General features: G+C 42.6%; 1 protein-coding gene across 1 annotated transcript in view; it reads left to right on the forward strand.

The window, feature by feature from the left end:
- The window catches only part of LOC139580887 (protocadherin-15-like), a 220,646-nt gene that overhangs the window by 48,614 nt on the left and 157,563 nt on the right, over positions 1–14,469 (forward strand). Inside the window, exons 4-5 of the mRNA XM_071410010.1 lie at positions 3,524–3,538; positions 4,853–4,918. Of these exons, the coding sequence (XP_071266111.1) occupies positions 3,524–3,538; positions 4,853–4,918 (81 nt within the window). The remainder of the gene's footprint in view (positions 1–3,523; positions 3,539–4,852; positions 4,919–14,469) is intronic.

Consider the following 14,469-nt stretch of genomic DNA (forward strand, 5'->3'; position numbering starts at 1 on the left):
TTGTCAGAGTTCCTACCAGTTTACTATTCAGGCCAAGCACAGTAGCACACTATTTGATGGTGGAGATCAGATTATTGACAAAACTTCCAGAACTTATTTTATCAGGGGAGCATGCATTGCCAGCCTCAGTTTGGCTCAGACTGGGGCACCAGCCTGTATGTTTCTCTTTCTTATCCAGACACCACACTGACTGTAACCCCCCAGTGTGTTTCCTTTTTTGGAGAGAGAGAGAGAGAGAGAGAGAGAGAGAGACTGTGTGTGTGTGTGTGTGTGTTGGACTCCTGATGTTTTCATCAATGGATTTGCATGTTTTTTTTTATCTGCTTCATTAGAGATAATGGAAATGGATAATGGGATGGGTGGTTGTGTGTGTGTGTGTGTGTGTGTGTGTGTGTGTGTGTGTGTGTGTGTGTGTGTGTGTGTGTGTGTGTGTGTGTGTGTGTGTGTGTGTGTGTGTGTGTGTGTGTGTGTGTGTGTGTGTGTGTGTGTGTGTGCACGGGCTAAATGAATGCCCAAAATAAGTCAGGCACTGCCACCTGTTGTGCTCATGACGCTTTGACTATAAAAAAGGTGGTTTGACAAACTCTGAATATCATATCCTAATGTGTTTATCCCCAATTGAGAGTTTTAATTCAAAGTCAAACTGAAACATTAGTGAAGTATGAAATTATTCATGGTACAGGAACGATGGACTGTAAGTGGATTCTGTAATGAATATTGAATATTTCTTTGTATCCATTAATATTTTGCATTAAGTTTTTGATTAGAAAATCATATGCTATGGTAGAAGCACTTATTGTTTAGTGAAGTTCTCTCTGCAATTGTTTTTGTTATTGATTCTATTATGTGTTTTTTAAATTATAATATGGACATCACATTCTGTGTTTTATCGTTCTTTATCAATTTCACATACACTCCGTTCGTATCCAATTCACCTCACATACAAAAAAACAACTCATTACCAACCCACTCCCCTTTACATTGTATTTCTCGTGAATGGGCTGAGGAGAAATAATGTGGTTAGAACGGCCTCTCGTCCTGGGAGTAAATCTAGCCTCGCTGACCTGGAGTTTGTGCAGGTAGCTTCCGTATAGCTGGCTATTGATTTCTGTGGCGATTTACTCTGGATGGTGTCGTTCCAATCTCATAGCAGCATCTCTCATACAGGTTATCACAGTTAGAGGAGCGGGCACATGCAGGGATTGTCTTTGGACATCAAAGTTCATTGTCACACGCCGTCGCTCCACTTTGTAATCAGCCAATGTTCTGGTGTCATATCAGGACAAGTGGGAGGAAGCATAGAAATAGAATTACAGTGCATTGACTCAAATGGGGATATCTGTTCTAGTCAATGATATTTCTATGGGAGGAATGTAACACCTGCAGGGTCAAAGAAGCATTTAACCGTTTAACCAATCAGAGGGTCAGATGTCAGCCAATGATCTCATCACCCTCATTATTCTGAAATAGAATACTAATCCTAATGGTCTCCTTTGAACCAATGATCTGTGGAGAGAGAACACCTGAATGCAGTGTGTCATTGGTCAGGTATTGACCCCAGTGAACAATGAATGGCTATAATAACACCAACCTCAAATCCAAGCTGGTGTTTCAGCCTTCAAATAAGGTTGAATCCATCAAATCAAATACAAGTATATTTCTCACTGTTAGACTTAGGTACACTTATCAGTTTATTGGAGATTGCTTTTTGGCTGGAGCAGGTTTTAGGGGACTGTTCGTTTTGACTTTTACAGTTTTGGGGCGTCCGTACAAAGTCGTGGATTTGTTATTGGATGATTGGATAGATAATGTGCTTACTGAATGTCTGCTTATTGAGGCATTTGCTACCCATTATAGCATTTGAGATGGTGTGGTTTCAAAATGTCTGCCTGTTACTTACTACTTAAATATACTTTCTGGTACTAATGACTAGCAATCATATTACGATATGCAATAACATGACGTTGGATAGTGTACACGGTGTGCATCAGGATGTTCGTAGCTGTAGGCCTACACGTACAAAATATACACGCCTTTGTGGAAACTGGTATATTGCTTACATTTTCTTTCAAACAGTAGGTGAAATTGGATACTGTGTCTATAGGCTCTGGTTGGCTATTGAACAGTCCCAAACAATTGATCAAAACATTCTTTGTGCCTGTTTGGAATCTGGAAAGTCGATCACAGACAGGAGTCCCTCTGTTCTGCGTACTAGTATATAGAAGTAACACCCCTCCATGAATATTTCAACGTCACACTATCTTTTTGTTCTCCCGTAGAGACGGTTGTTGCATTGCAGTGGCTGGCGTTGATATGAGGGCCACAGTTGCCGGGGGGTTGTTGGGTTACAGCCTTTCTGATGTCGTGTGACTCATTTAACTCTAGTCAGCTAGTGGGTAATTAGTCATTTATGAAGGCCAGCCATACAGAGGACCTAAAAGCATAAGGACTGAACGTATCTCTCATCTGTTGCTTCCCCTTGCTTGTCCATACATCCATTCTCCAGATACGACAAACCGATATAATCAAGGCCCAATGTTCCGGAGCGAACTCAAGTCCCAGACCGTTTTGGAGCTGTTTATATGGGAGCTGGAGCGTTTTGATATCTTGTCAGTTAGCAATGGTTTCCTAGTATTAACGCTCACTCACCACCACCGCCGTCTGCGAACGGCTATTGTGTTGGGAAGATAAATAGTTGTATTTTTTTAAGTAATAATCCAGCAAGTGCACCCTCCCTGAGGAAACCGTTTCCCCCATGACCACATCTCTTTCTTTCAGGAGGAATTCAACACTGTGTTGACGCGGTGTGATTTATACCGAGCTGTCGGTCTTCTCATAACTAGCCATTCATATTTTGTAAAGGTGTGTGTCTTAAACAGGGAGGTTGGGAGTGATGGGGTGAAACGGACACCCCCCCGTAACAAATGCAGTCCCATGATGCAATAGATCTCTCCCAGCCTGCCACCCAGGAACGGTGTTCATCAAATCACTCACTGATGCACTTTATTCAGATGCCTCTCCACCACCACAGCCTCGTCCCACTGCTCTGCGCTAGACTGTAAATCTACCATAGTGGGTTGTGGGTAATGTTTGCGCATACTGATCTGCGAAGGGGAAAAATTGAAGGGGGTAAAATGTTTGAGGTAATAGCTTAATTAGTCGCTTGGCTGGTGTCAGAAGTGGGCTTGGTGGTGAGATATTTATGTTTACTTGCTCAAAGTCCACCTGCACGTATATGATAAATTGATTTATAAGTGATTCTGTAGCTCTTGGCAAGGAAAGGAAGGATGATGGAGATTGTGTTTTGAGGTGCAAGTGGTGGATTCAGGTACTATAATGTGAACTTTCGCATCTCTGTTTCAAAGTTACAACGTTTCTGTACTTTTCTTTTGATACTTTTTCTTCCCTCACTTTTTCCTCTTTTTTTTTGTTCTCTTTCAAGTATCTTATGGAACTCTGACTCCCTGCTTGTCTTTTTCTTTTCTTCATTCTCTCTGGCTGATGACACTGTCTTTGACTCCAGACTGGCAGTATGATGGTAAGGCGATGGATCTTTTCCCTGTCTCTCCCTGTGTCTCTCTTTGTGATCTGACTGTAGCAGTCACTCTCAAAAAAAAAAGGTGCTCAGTAGAACCATATAGGGTTATTCGGTTACTCCCCATAGGGGAACCCTTTTTGGTGCTAGGTAGAACCCTTTGAATAGGGTTCTCCCTAGACCCCTTTATGTAGGGTTCTTCATAGAATCCCCCTGTATATGGTTCTATCTAGAACCCTTTATGAAAGGTTCTGCCTAGACCCCTCTATGAAGGGTTCTACCAAGAACAATTGTATCATCTAAAGGTTCTTCCTAGAACCATCTACGAAGGGTTCTAAAAATACACATATCTTTGGAGGGTTCTTCCTCGATGAACAGCCTTAGCCTTATTAGCCTTTCAAGTTAAATACATTACATATCGCATAAGGCCTTTGTTTGAGGGCCTAGTTATACCCTAACACAGTGGTGTTAAGAAACTCCCGGTTTACAGGCAACATCAGGCCTGCAAGTCACATTATGCTGGCTTGCAAAGTGGTGTTTAATTAATTCCTATTAGAATCTAGCCAGAGTTCGGATATCCAACACGTGGGATTTTATGTCATCCGCAACCTGCACTCAGAATGACTGCCAAGTTAGGGAAGATTGAATACTGAAACTACCTTGATCATGTAAACTGGAACAACCATCTCAGTAATGAGTACAACTACTAACAGATTGGATTAGTTTAGAAGAATCTATGCTATTTATCTTTGTGTAGCATAAAATGTATCAATCAATCAATGTAACATGCCAAAACACAGCTATTAAAACAAACAATTCTGAAAATCCCCCTGAAATAGAGAATGCTGGGAAATATGATATATGGCTATACTATATGTAGAACCCTTCTTGCCTTCCAAAGAATCATCAAAGAACCCTTTCTTCCAAAAACAGTTCTTAGGATGTTAAAGATTCTAGGTAGAACCCATTGCCTTACAAAGAGCCCTTGTCTTCCAAAAAAGGTTCTTCAGATCAAAACGGTTCTTGGTAGAACGCTATCCCTCCACAAAGAACCCTTTTGAAACCCTTTTTTCTAAAAGTGTATTTACCCCCACCAACCCTCCGGTAATAGCCTCATACTGCTCATAAAGAAGTCATATGTCATTACCACTGTGCACTTTGCTCATATTCTCCCTTTATTCTCCCCCGTGGCAGTACATCTATATAGCTTAGTTCCATTCAATGTTCCGTCCTGTGTGGCTTCTAGTCATAGTACGACTGTAAATTGTAATGGTGTGTAACAGGAGATTACAGGTTAATGTAATTTTTTTTTTTCAGAATGCAAACTCTCCAGGACTGGACCACCTGCCACAATTGTTGCCATAGATGAAGAGAGCCCAAATGGTATGTATTCTTTACATGCAGCATTGTTGAAACAATGCACCAATGTCAGAGGCGGCAGTTAACCTAATGGTTAAGAGCGTCGGGCCAGTAACCGAAAGGTTGCTGGTTCAAATCCCTGCGCAGACTAGGTGACAAATCTGCCGATGTGCCCTTGAGCAATGCACTTATTGCTCCTGTTAGTTGCTCTGCCTAAGAGCGTCTGCTAAATTATTCAAATGTAACGGAAGCTGGGATCATAAATAATCATAAACCCTGGTTGAGTCGCAGGGAATGAAAAGCTCCTCACACAGAGCATTGCATTTTCCCATGTAATAAAAGAGACAAATGGATAGATAGTTCACAAAATTCTTGTTCTGGAGGTTTTTCGCCATGTGTGTGTTTACCACTTAAACTCCACATTCTCCACTTCCTAATTGTTTTTCTCAGTTGAGGGCTAAGCCATTACCAGTTTATGGGTGAATTTAAATGTGCCCACCAGGGAGGGAGGCACTAATGAGTGGAGCTGCTGTTGCTGTTCGTTGTTGTGGCCATATTTCTCTCCCTCTTAAAACCTCCCTTGACGGTTACACGCCGGGCCGGTCCCTGGCAGCCACATCACAGATGGTGTTCAGTATGCTGCACAGCCAGGGGCCCCTCGCTGTAATAGATCTCTCTGTTCTCCTTCCCCCCTTTCCCTTCTTTCTCCAGACTCACTATTCGGCGTGGTGGCCCGGGCTGGGCTTCGTTGTTACCTGTAATTCCGTTTGAACATTATTGATGCATTTGACAGGCGTAAGCGGAAGTCAGTGGCTGGCTGTTATTTTAGCTACCAACTGCCCAATGAGCATCACGGCTTTTCCACACTGCTGCTTCTTGGCAATGGACATCAGCAGTAGAGTTGGGCGGTATCCAGATTTTTGTACCATCATACCGTTTCTATACCGTACCAGAGTATACGGTATTACCAGAAGTGAAAACAAAGGGCGCTATTTCAACACACAAAATAATTTAGGCAACAGGGATCTTGATCCAGAAGGGGATTGAATGTCTCTGCTGTTACCAAGAAGCTTGATCTTGACATCTAGCCAATTTAGCAAGCCAAATCCATAACTGGAGCCCTGAGCTGCATATCATTTATTTGACACATCTTCGATTTCTTTTAGTTATACTTAACTTAAGCAGCTCAATAACAAAAAAAACATATATTTTTAAAACTGTATTGAAAATCATACCGTTAGTATTCGGAAATACCCCGGTATCATCCGACAGCTCCCCTCACCTTGTCACCAGGACTGTCTACAGCTCCCCAAGGTGGTGGTGCTGGTTAGAGTCAGGGGTTGGAACCAAAATTATTTTCCAGCCGTTCTCGGGAAACGTTCAATCGAGCAGAAACTGAATCAAATCAAATGTATTTATATATTACATCAGCTGATATCTCAAAGTGCTGTACAGAAACCCAGCCTAAAACCTCAAACAGCAAGCAATGCAGGTGTAGAAGCACGGTGGTTAGGAAAAACTCCCTAGAAAGGCCAAAACCTAAGAAGAAACCTAGAGGAACCAGGCTATGAGGGGTGGCCAGTCCTCTTCTGGCTGTGCCGGGTAGAGATTATAACAGAACATGGCCAAGATGTTCAAATGTTCATAAATGACCAGCATGGACAAATAAAAATAACCACAGTAGTTGTCGAGGGTGCAACAGGTCAGCACCTCAGGAGTAAATGTCAGTTGGCTTTTCATAGCCGATCATTGAGAGTATCTCTACCGCTCCTGCTGTCTCTAGAGAGTTGAAAACAGCAGGTCTGGGACAGGTAGCACGTCCGGTGAACAGGTCAGGGTTCCATAGCCACAGGCAGAACAGTTGAAACTGGAGCAGCAGCACGGCCAGTTGGACTGGGGACAGCAAGGAGTCATCATGCCAGGTAGTCCTGAGGCATGGTCCTAGGGCACAGGTCCTCCGAGAGAGAGAAAGAGAGAAAGCGAGAATTAGAGAGAACATACTTAAATTCACACAGGGCACCGGATAAGACAGGAGAAATACTCCAGACCCTAGCCCCCCGACACATAAACTACTGCAGCATAAATACTGGAGGTTGAGACAGGAGGGGTCAGGAGACACTGTGGCCCCATCCGATGATACCCCCGGATAGGGCCAAACAGGCAGGACATAACCCCACCCACTTTGCCAAAGCACAGCCCCACACCACAAGAGGGATATCTTCAACCACCAACTTACCATCCTTAGACAAGGCCGAGTATAGCCCACAAAGATCTCCGCCACGGCACATCCCAAGGGGGCCCCCCCTCAATGCCTGTCTGCCAGCCTGATATAGAAGCCACGGCCACGTGACTCACTGTCTGTAAAAGCAATCCATTTTCGTGAACGGGATGGTCCTAATAAACAGGCCGGTGAGTGGATATATAAAGTACAAGTCAAAGGTTTGGACACGCCTACTCATTTCTTTTTTAAATAAAAAAAATAGATATATTTTCTACATTGCAGAATAATAGTAAAGACATCAAAACTATGAAATAACACATACAGTGGGGAGAACAAGTATTTGATACACTGCCGATTTTGCAGGTTTTCCTACTTACAAAGCATGTAGAGGTCTGTAATTTTTATCATAGGTACACTTCAACTGTGAGAGACGGAATCTAAAACAAAAATCCAGAAAATCACATTGTATGATTTTTAAGTAATTAATTTGCATTTTATTGCATGACATAAGTATTTGATCACCTACCAACCAGTAAGAATTCCAGCTCTCACAGACCTGTTAGTCTTTCTTTAAGAAGCCCTCCTGTTCTCCACTCATTACATGTATTAACTGCACCTGTTTGAACTCGTTACCTGTATAAAAGACACCTGTCCACACACTCAATCAAACAGACTCCAACCTCTCCACAATGGCCAAGACCAGAGAGCTGTGTAAGGACATCAGGGATAGAATTGTAGACCTGCACAAGGCTGGGATGGGCTACAGGACAATAGGCAAGCAGCTTGGTGAGAAGGCAACAACTGTTGGCGCAATTATTCGAAAATGGAAGAAGTTCAAGATGACGGTCAATCACCCTCGGTCTGGGGCTCCATGCAAGATCTCACCTCGTGGGGCATCAATGATCATGAGGAAGGTGAGGGATCAGCCCAGAACTACACAGCAGGACCTGGTCAATGACCTGGAGAGAGCTGGGACCACAGTCTCAAAGAAAACGATTAGTAACACACTACGCCGTCATGGATTAAAATCCTGCAGCGCACGCAAGGTCCCCCTGCTCAAGCCAGCGCATGTCCAGGCCCGTCTGAAGTTTGCCAATGACATCTGGATGATCCAGAGGAGGAATGGGAGAAGGTCATGTGGTCTGATGAGACAGAAATTGAGCTTTTTGGTCTAAACTCCACTCGCCGTGTTTGGAGGAAGAAGAAGGATGAGTACAACCCCAAGAACACCATCCCAACCGTGAAGCATGGAGGTGGAAACATCATTCTTTGGGGATGCTTTTCTGCAAAGGGGACAGGACGACTGCACCGTATTGAGGGGAGGATGGATGGGGCCATGTATCGCGAGATCTTGGCCAACAACCTCCTTCCCTCAGTAAGAGCATTGAAGATGGGTCGTGGCTGGGTCTTCCAGCATGACAACGACCCGAAACACACAGCCAGGGCAACTAAGGAGTGGCTCCGTAAGAAGCATCTCAAGGTCCTGGAGTGGCCTAGCCAGTCTCCAGACCTGAACCCAATAGAAAATCTTTGGAGGGAGCTGAAAGTCCGTATTGCCCAGCGACAGCCCCGAAACTTGAAGGATCTGGAGAAGGTCTGTATGGAGGAGTGGGCCAAAATCCCTGCTGCAGTGTGTGCAAACCTGGTCAAGAACTACAGGAAACGTATGATGTCTGTAATTGCAAACAAAGGTTTCTGTACCAAATATTAAGTTGTGCTTTCCTGATGTATCAAATACTTATGTCATGCAATAAAATGCAAATTAATTACTTAAAAATCATACAATGTGATTTTCTGGATTTTTGTTTTAGATTCCGTCTCTCACAGTTGAAGTGTACCTATGATAAAAATTACAGACCTCTACATGCTTTGTAAGTAGGAAAACTTGCAAAATCGGCAGTGTATCAAATACTTGTTCTCCCCACTGTATGCAATCATGTAGTAACCAAAAAAGTGTTAAAAAAATCTAAATACATTATATTTTTGAGATTGATCAAAGTAGCCACCCTTTGCCTTGATGGCAGCTTTGCACATTCTCTCAACTTGCTTCATGAGGTAGTCACCTGGAATGCATTTCAATTAACCGGTGTGCCTGTTAATTTGTGGAGTGGTGTGGTATACAGAAGATAGCCCTATTTGGTAAAAGACCAAGTCCATATTATGGCAAGAACAGCTCAAATAAGCAAAGAGAAAACACAGTCCATCATTACTTTAAGAAATGAAGGTCAGTCAATCCAGAACATTTCAAGAACTTTGAAAGTTTCTTCAAGTGCAGTCGCAAAAACCATCAAGCGCTATGATGAAACTGGCTCTCATGAGGACCGTCATAGGAAAGGAAGACCCAGAGTTACCTCTGCTCCAGAGGATAAGTTCATAAGTTCATCAGTTAACTACACCTCAGATTCATAGAGTTCAAGTAACAGACACATCTAAACATCAACTGTTCAGAGGAGACTGCGTGAATCAGGCCTTCATTGTCGAATTGCTGCAAAGAAACCCCTACCAAAAGACACCAATAATAAGAAAAGACTTGCTTGGGCCAAGAAACACAAGCAATGGACATTAGACCGGTAGAAATCTGTCATTTGATCTGATGAGTCCAAATTTGAGATTTCTGGTTCCAACCTCCGTTTCTTTGTGAGACGCAGAGTAGGTGAATGGATGATCTCCAAATGTGCGGTTCCCACCGTGAAGCATGGAGGAGGGGGTGTGATGGTGCTTTGCTGGTGACACTGTCAATGATTTATTTAGAATTCAAGGCACACGCATTCTGCAATGATATGCCATCCCATCTGGTTTGTGCTTAGTAGGACTATCATTTGTTTTTCAACAGGACAATGACCAAAACACACCTCCAGGCTGTGTAAGAGTTATTTGAGAGTGATGAGGTGCTGCAACAGATAACCTGGCCTCCACAATCACCTGACCTCAACCCAATTGAAATGGTTTGACATGAGTTGGACTGTAGAGGGAAGGAAAAGCAGCCAACAAGTGCTCAGCATATGTGGGAACTCCTTCAAGACTGTTGGAAAAGCGTTCCTCATGAAGTTGGTTGAGAGAATGCCAAGAGTGTGCAAAGCTGTCATCAATGCAAAAGTTGTCTACTTTGAAGAATCTAAAATCTAAAATATATTTGATTTGTTTAACACTTTTTTGGTTACTACATGATTCCTTATGTGTTATTTCATAGTTTTGATGATGTCACTATTATTTTACAATGTAGAACATAGTAAAAATAAAGAAAAACCCTTGAATGAGTAGGTGTGTCCAAACTTTTGACTGGTACTGTATATAATCTAAACTCAGCAAAAAAAGAAACATCCTCTCACTGTCAATTGTGTTTATTTTCAGCAAAGTTAATATGTGTAAATATTTGTATGAACATAACAAGATTCAACAACTGAGACATAAACTGAACCAGTTCCACAGACGTGACGAACATAAATGGAATAATGTGTCCCTGAACAAAGGGGGGGTCAAAATCAAAAGTAACAGTCAGTATCTGGTGTGGCCACCAGCTGCATTAAGTACTGCAGTGCATCTCCTCCTCATGGACTGCAACACATTTTCCAGTTCTTGCTGCGAGATGTTACCCCACTCTTCCACCAAGGCACCTGCAAGTTCCCGTACTTTTCTGGAGGGAATGGCCCTAGTCCTCACCCTCCGATCCAAGAGTCAGTTTTAGAATGGCCATGGCAGAACACGTGACAGAACACCATGACATTCCCGTCTTGCAGGAAATCACACACAGAACGAGCAGTATGGCTGGTGGAATTGTCATGCTGGAGGGTCATGTCAGGATGAGCCTGCAGGAAGGGTACCACATGAGGGAGGAGGATGTCTTCCCTGTAACGCACAGCATTGAGATTGCCTGCAATGACAAGAAGCTCAGTCCGATGATGCTGTGACCCACCACCCCAGACCATGATGGACCCTCCACCTCCAAATTGATCCCGCTCCAGAGTACAGGCCTCGGTGTAACGTTCATTCCTTCGATCATAAACTCAAATCTGACCATCACCCCTAGTGATACAAAACCGCGACTCGTCAGTGAAGAGCACTTTTTGCCAGTCCTGTCTGGTCCAATGACGGTGGCTTTGTGCCCATAGGCAACGTTGTTTCCGGTGATGTCCGGTGAGGACCTGCCTTACAACAGGCCTACAAGCCCTTAGTCCAGCCTATCTCAGCCTATTGCGGACAGTCTGAGCACTGATGGAGGGATTGTGCGTTCCTGGTGTAACTCTGGCAGTTGTTGCCATCCTGTACCTGTGCTGCAGGTGTGATGTTCGGATGTGCCGATCCTGTGCAAGTGTTGTTACACGTGGTCTGCCACTGTGAGGACGATCAGCTGTCCGTCCTGTCTCCCTGTAGCGCTGTCTTAGGCGTTTCACAGTATGGACATTGCAATTTAATTCCCTGGCCACATCTGCAGTCCTCATGCCTCCTTGCAGCATGCCTAAGGCACGTTCACGCAGATGAGCAGGGACCCTGGGTATCTTTCTTTTGGTGTTTATCAGAGTCAGTAGAAAGGCCTCTTTAGTGTCCTAAGTTTTCATAACTGTGACCTTAATTGCCTACCGTCTGTAAGCTGTTAGTGTCTTAACGACCGTTCCACAGGTGCATGTTCATTAATTGTTTATGGTTCATTGAACACGCATGGGAAACAGTGTTTAAACACTTTACAATGAAGATCTGTGACGTTATTTGGATTTGTCACGATCGTCGTAACGTGGAAGAGAGGAGGACCAAGGCGCAGCGTGATAACAATACATCTTCTTTATTATAAGACGAAGACGAAACGAAACGAACACTATACAAACTAGACAAAACAATAAACCGACGAACGTGAAGCTATATAAACAAAAGTGCAGACACAGGCAAGTTAGACATAGACAATCACCCACCAACTACCTAATGACTATGGCTGCCTAAATATGGCTCCCAATCAGAGACAACGATAGACAGCTGTCTCTAATTGAGAACCAATCTAGGCAACCATAGACATACATACACCTAGACTAAACACTGCCCCATAAACATACAAAAAACCCTAGACAATACAAAACACATACATCCCCCATGTCACACCCTGACCTAACTAAAATAATAAAGAAAACAAAGATAACTAAGGCCAGGGCGTGACAGGATTGTTACAAATTATCTTTGAAAGACAGGGTCCTGAAATCGGGAAGTTTCTTTTATTGCTGAGTTTATATATGTATATATATATATTTAAATACACAATACCTGTTAAAGGTTTTAGAACACCTACTCATTCAAGTTTCTTTTTTTCTTTTTTTACTATTTTCTACATTGTGAAGACATAACTATGAAATAACACATGTGGAATCATGTAGTGAACAAAAAAGTGTTAAACAAATCAAAATATATTTTATATTTGAGATTCTTCAAATAGCCACCATTTGCCTCGATGACTGCTTTGCATACTCTTGGCATTCTCTCAACCAGCTTCATCATCTGGAATGCATTTCAATTAACAGGTGTGCAGCCCAAATAAAGGCTTCATATAGTTCAAGTAACAGACACATCTCAACATCAACTGTTCAGAGGTGACTGCATGAAACCGGCCTTCATGGTCGAATTGCTGCAAAGAAACCACTACTTTCGCTCTAACCACTAGGCTACCTGCCGCCCCTTGTCTAGATGAGATGGAAGGGAGTTCCATTCAATCATGGCTCTATATAATACTGTATGTTTCCTGTCAGAGCTATATGTAAGTTGATTATACAGACAATTTGGAATGATCAGCACATTCTCACAAAAACAAGAATTGATGCAGTCAATCTTTGTTCTACTTTGAGCCAAGAGAGACTGACATGCATACTGTTGACATTAGTCCTCTGTGTGCATTGACGGGCAAGATGTGCTGCTCTGTTCTGGGCCAGATGCAGCTTTTCTAGGTCCTTCATTGCAGCACTGGGCAATAGTCAAGATTAGATCGAACTAGAGCCTGCAGGACTTGTTTGGTTGACTGTTGTTTTAAAAATGCTGAGTATCTCGTTATCACAGACAGCTAGTTCATTACTAGCCACCCATTCTAAAACTGACTGCAACTCTTTGTTTAGGGTTGCAGTGATTTCACTTGCTGTGGTTGCTGATGGGTATAATGTTGAATCATCAGCGTACATAGACATACAGGATTTGTTAAAGGCTCGTGGTAGATCATTAGTAAAAATAGAGAACAGTAAATGACCGAGACAGCTGCCTTGCGGAACACCACACTAATGTTTTACATTGGAGAAGCTTCCATGAAAGAAACCCCTCTGTGTTCTGTTGGATAGATTGCTCTCAACCCATGATATGGTAGAGGATGTAAAGCCATACGTTTATCCAATAACAGATTATGGTCAATAATATTTAATTCTGCGTTAAGTATAACCATACAACTCCCACAATCCTCTTATTATGAATGTATTTCAGCCAATCATCAGTCATTTGTGTCAGTGCAGTACATGTTGAATGCCCTTCTCTATAAGCATGCTGAAAGTACATTGTTAATTTGTTCACAGAGAAACAGCACTGTATCAACAACAACAAAAATCCAAAAGTTTGCTAATTGCTGGCAGCAAGATTGATTGGTTGGCTGTTCGAACCAGTAAAGGGCGCTTTACCATTCTTGGGTAGCGGAATTACTTTATTTTCCCTCCAGGTCTGAGGACAAACACTTTTATCCAGGCACAGATTAAAGATAACAGGAGTGGCAATATAGTCCGCTACCATCCTAAGTAGTTTTCCATCTGGTTTCACATTATTGATGGACAACAATCATTTTCCAATTTGACTTGCAGTATCAAAGCCAGTGCTAAGTTGTATTCGTAGAGCATGAATTTCTTTCCATTGTAAAGTATGCATTTAATCGAGCATAATTATTTTTGGGAGAGAGGTTTTGTGCAGCAGTCAGAATGTGTTTGCATTGAAAGGCTCTTTAGTTCAACTGTATATTTGCCAAGGTCAGAGGATTTAAGGGAATTTGTTCCTCGTGAAACAGTCATTTACCTGTGATTTTCACCCCATACTGCGTGAAAGCACCTTTAACTCCTCACTTAATGGATGAACCATGCCTCAGCATAAGAAATCAGATGTTATGTAGTTTAACCCATGCGCTATACTTATCCGAAGCAATTGCTGTCGATAATATTTATCATATAGTATGTTTGTAGTTGTTCACTGATCCACAGTCAATTTATTTATTCAATAACATTGATTTCATGGGCCCCCCTTTTGAATTTCAGAGAGTTTGCTTCCTTGTGCAGGCATAAAGAAACACGTCTAAGCTTTGGAAAAACAGTGACAGACCACAAACCAAGTACTGTGTATCACACAGATTAACATA

Source organism: Salvelinus alpinus, chromosome 7 (assembly GCF_045679555.1).
Source record: "Salvelinus alpinus chromosome 7, SLU_Salpinus.1, whole genome shotgun sequence".
Lineage (NCBI taxonomy): Eukaryota > Metazoa > Chordata > Actinopteri > Salmoniformes > Salmonidae > Salvelinus > Salvelinus alpinus.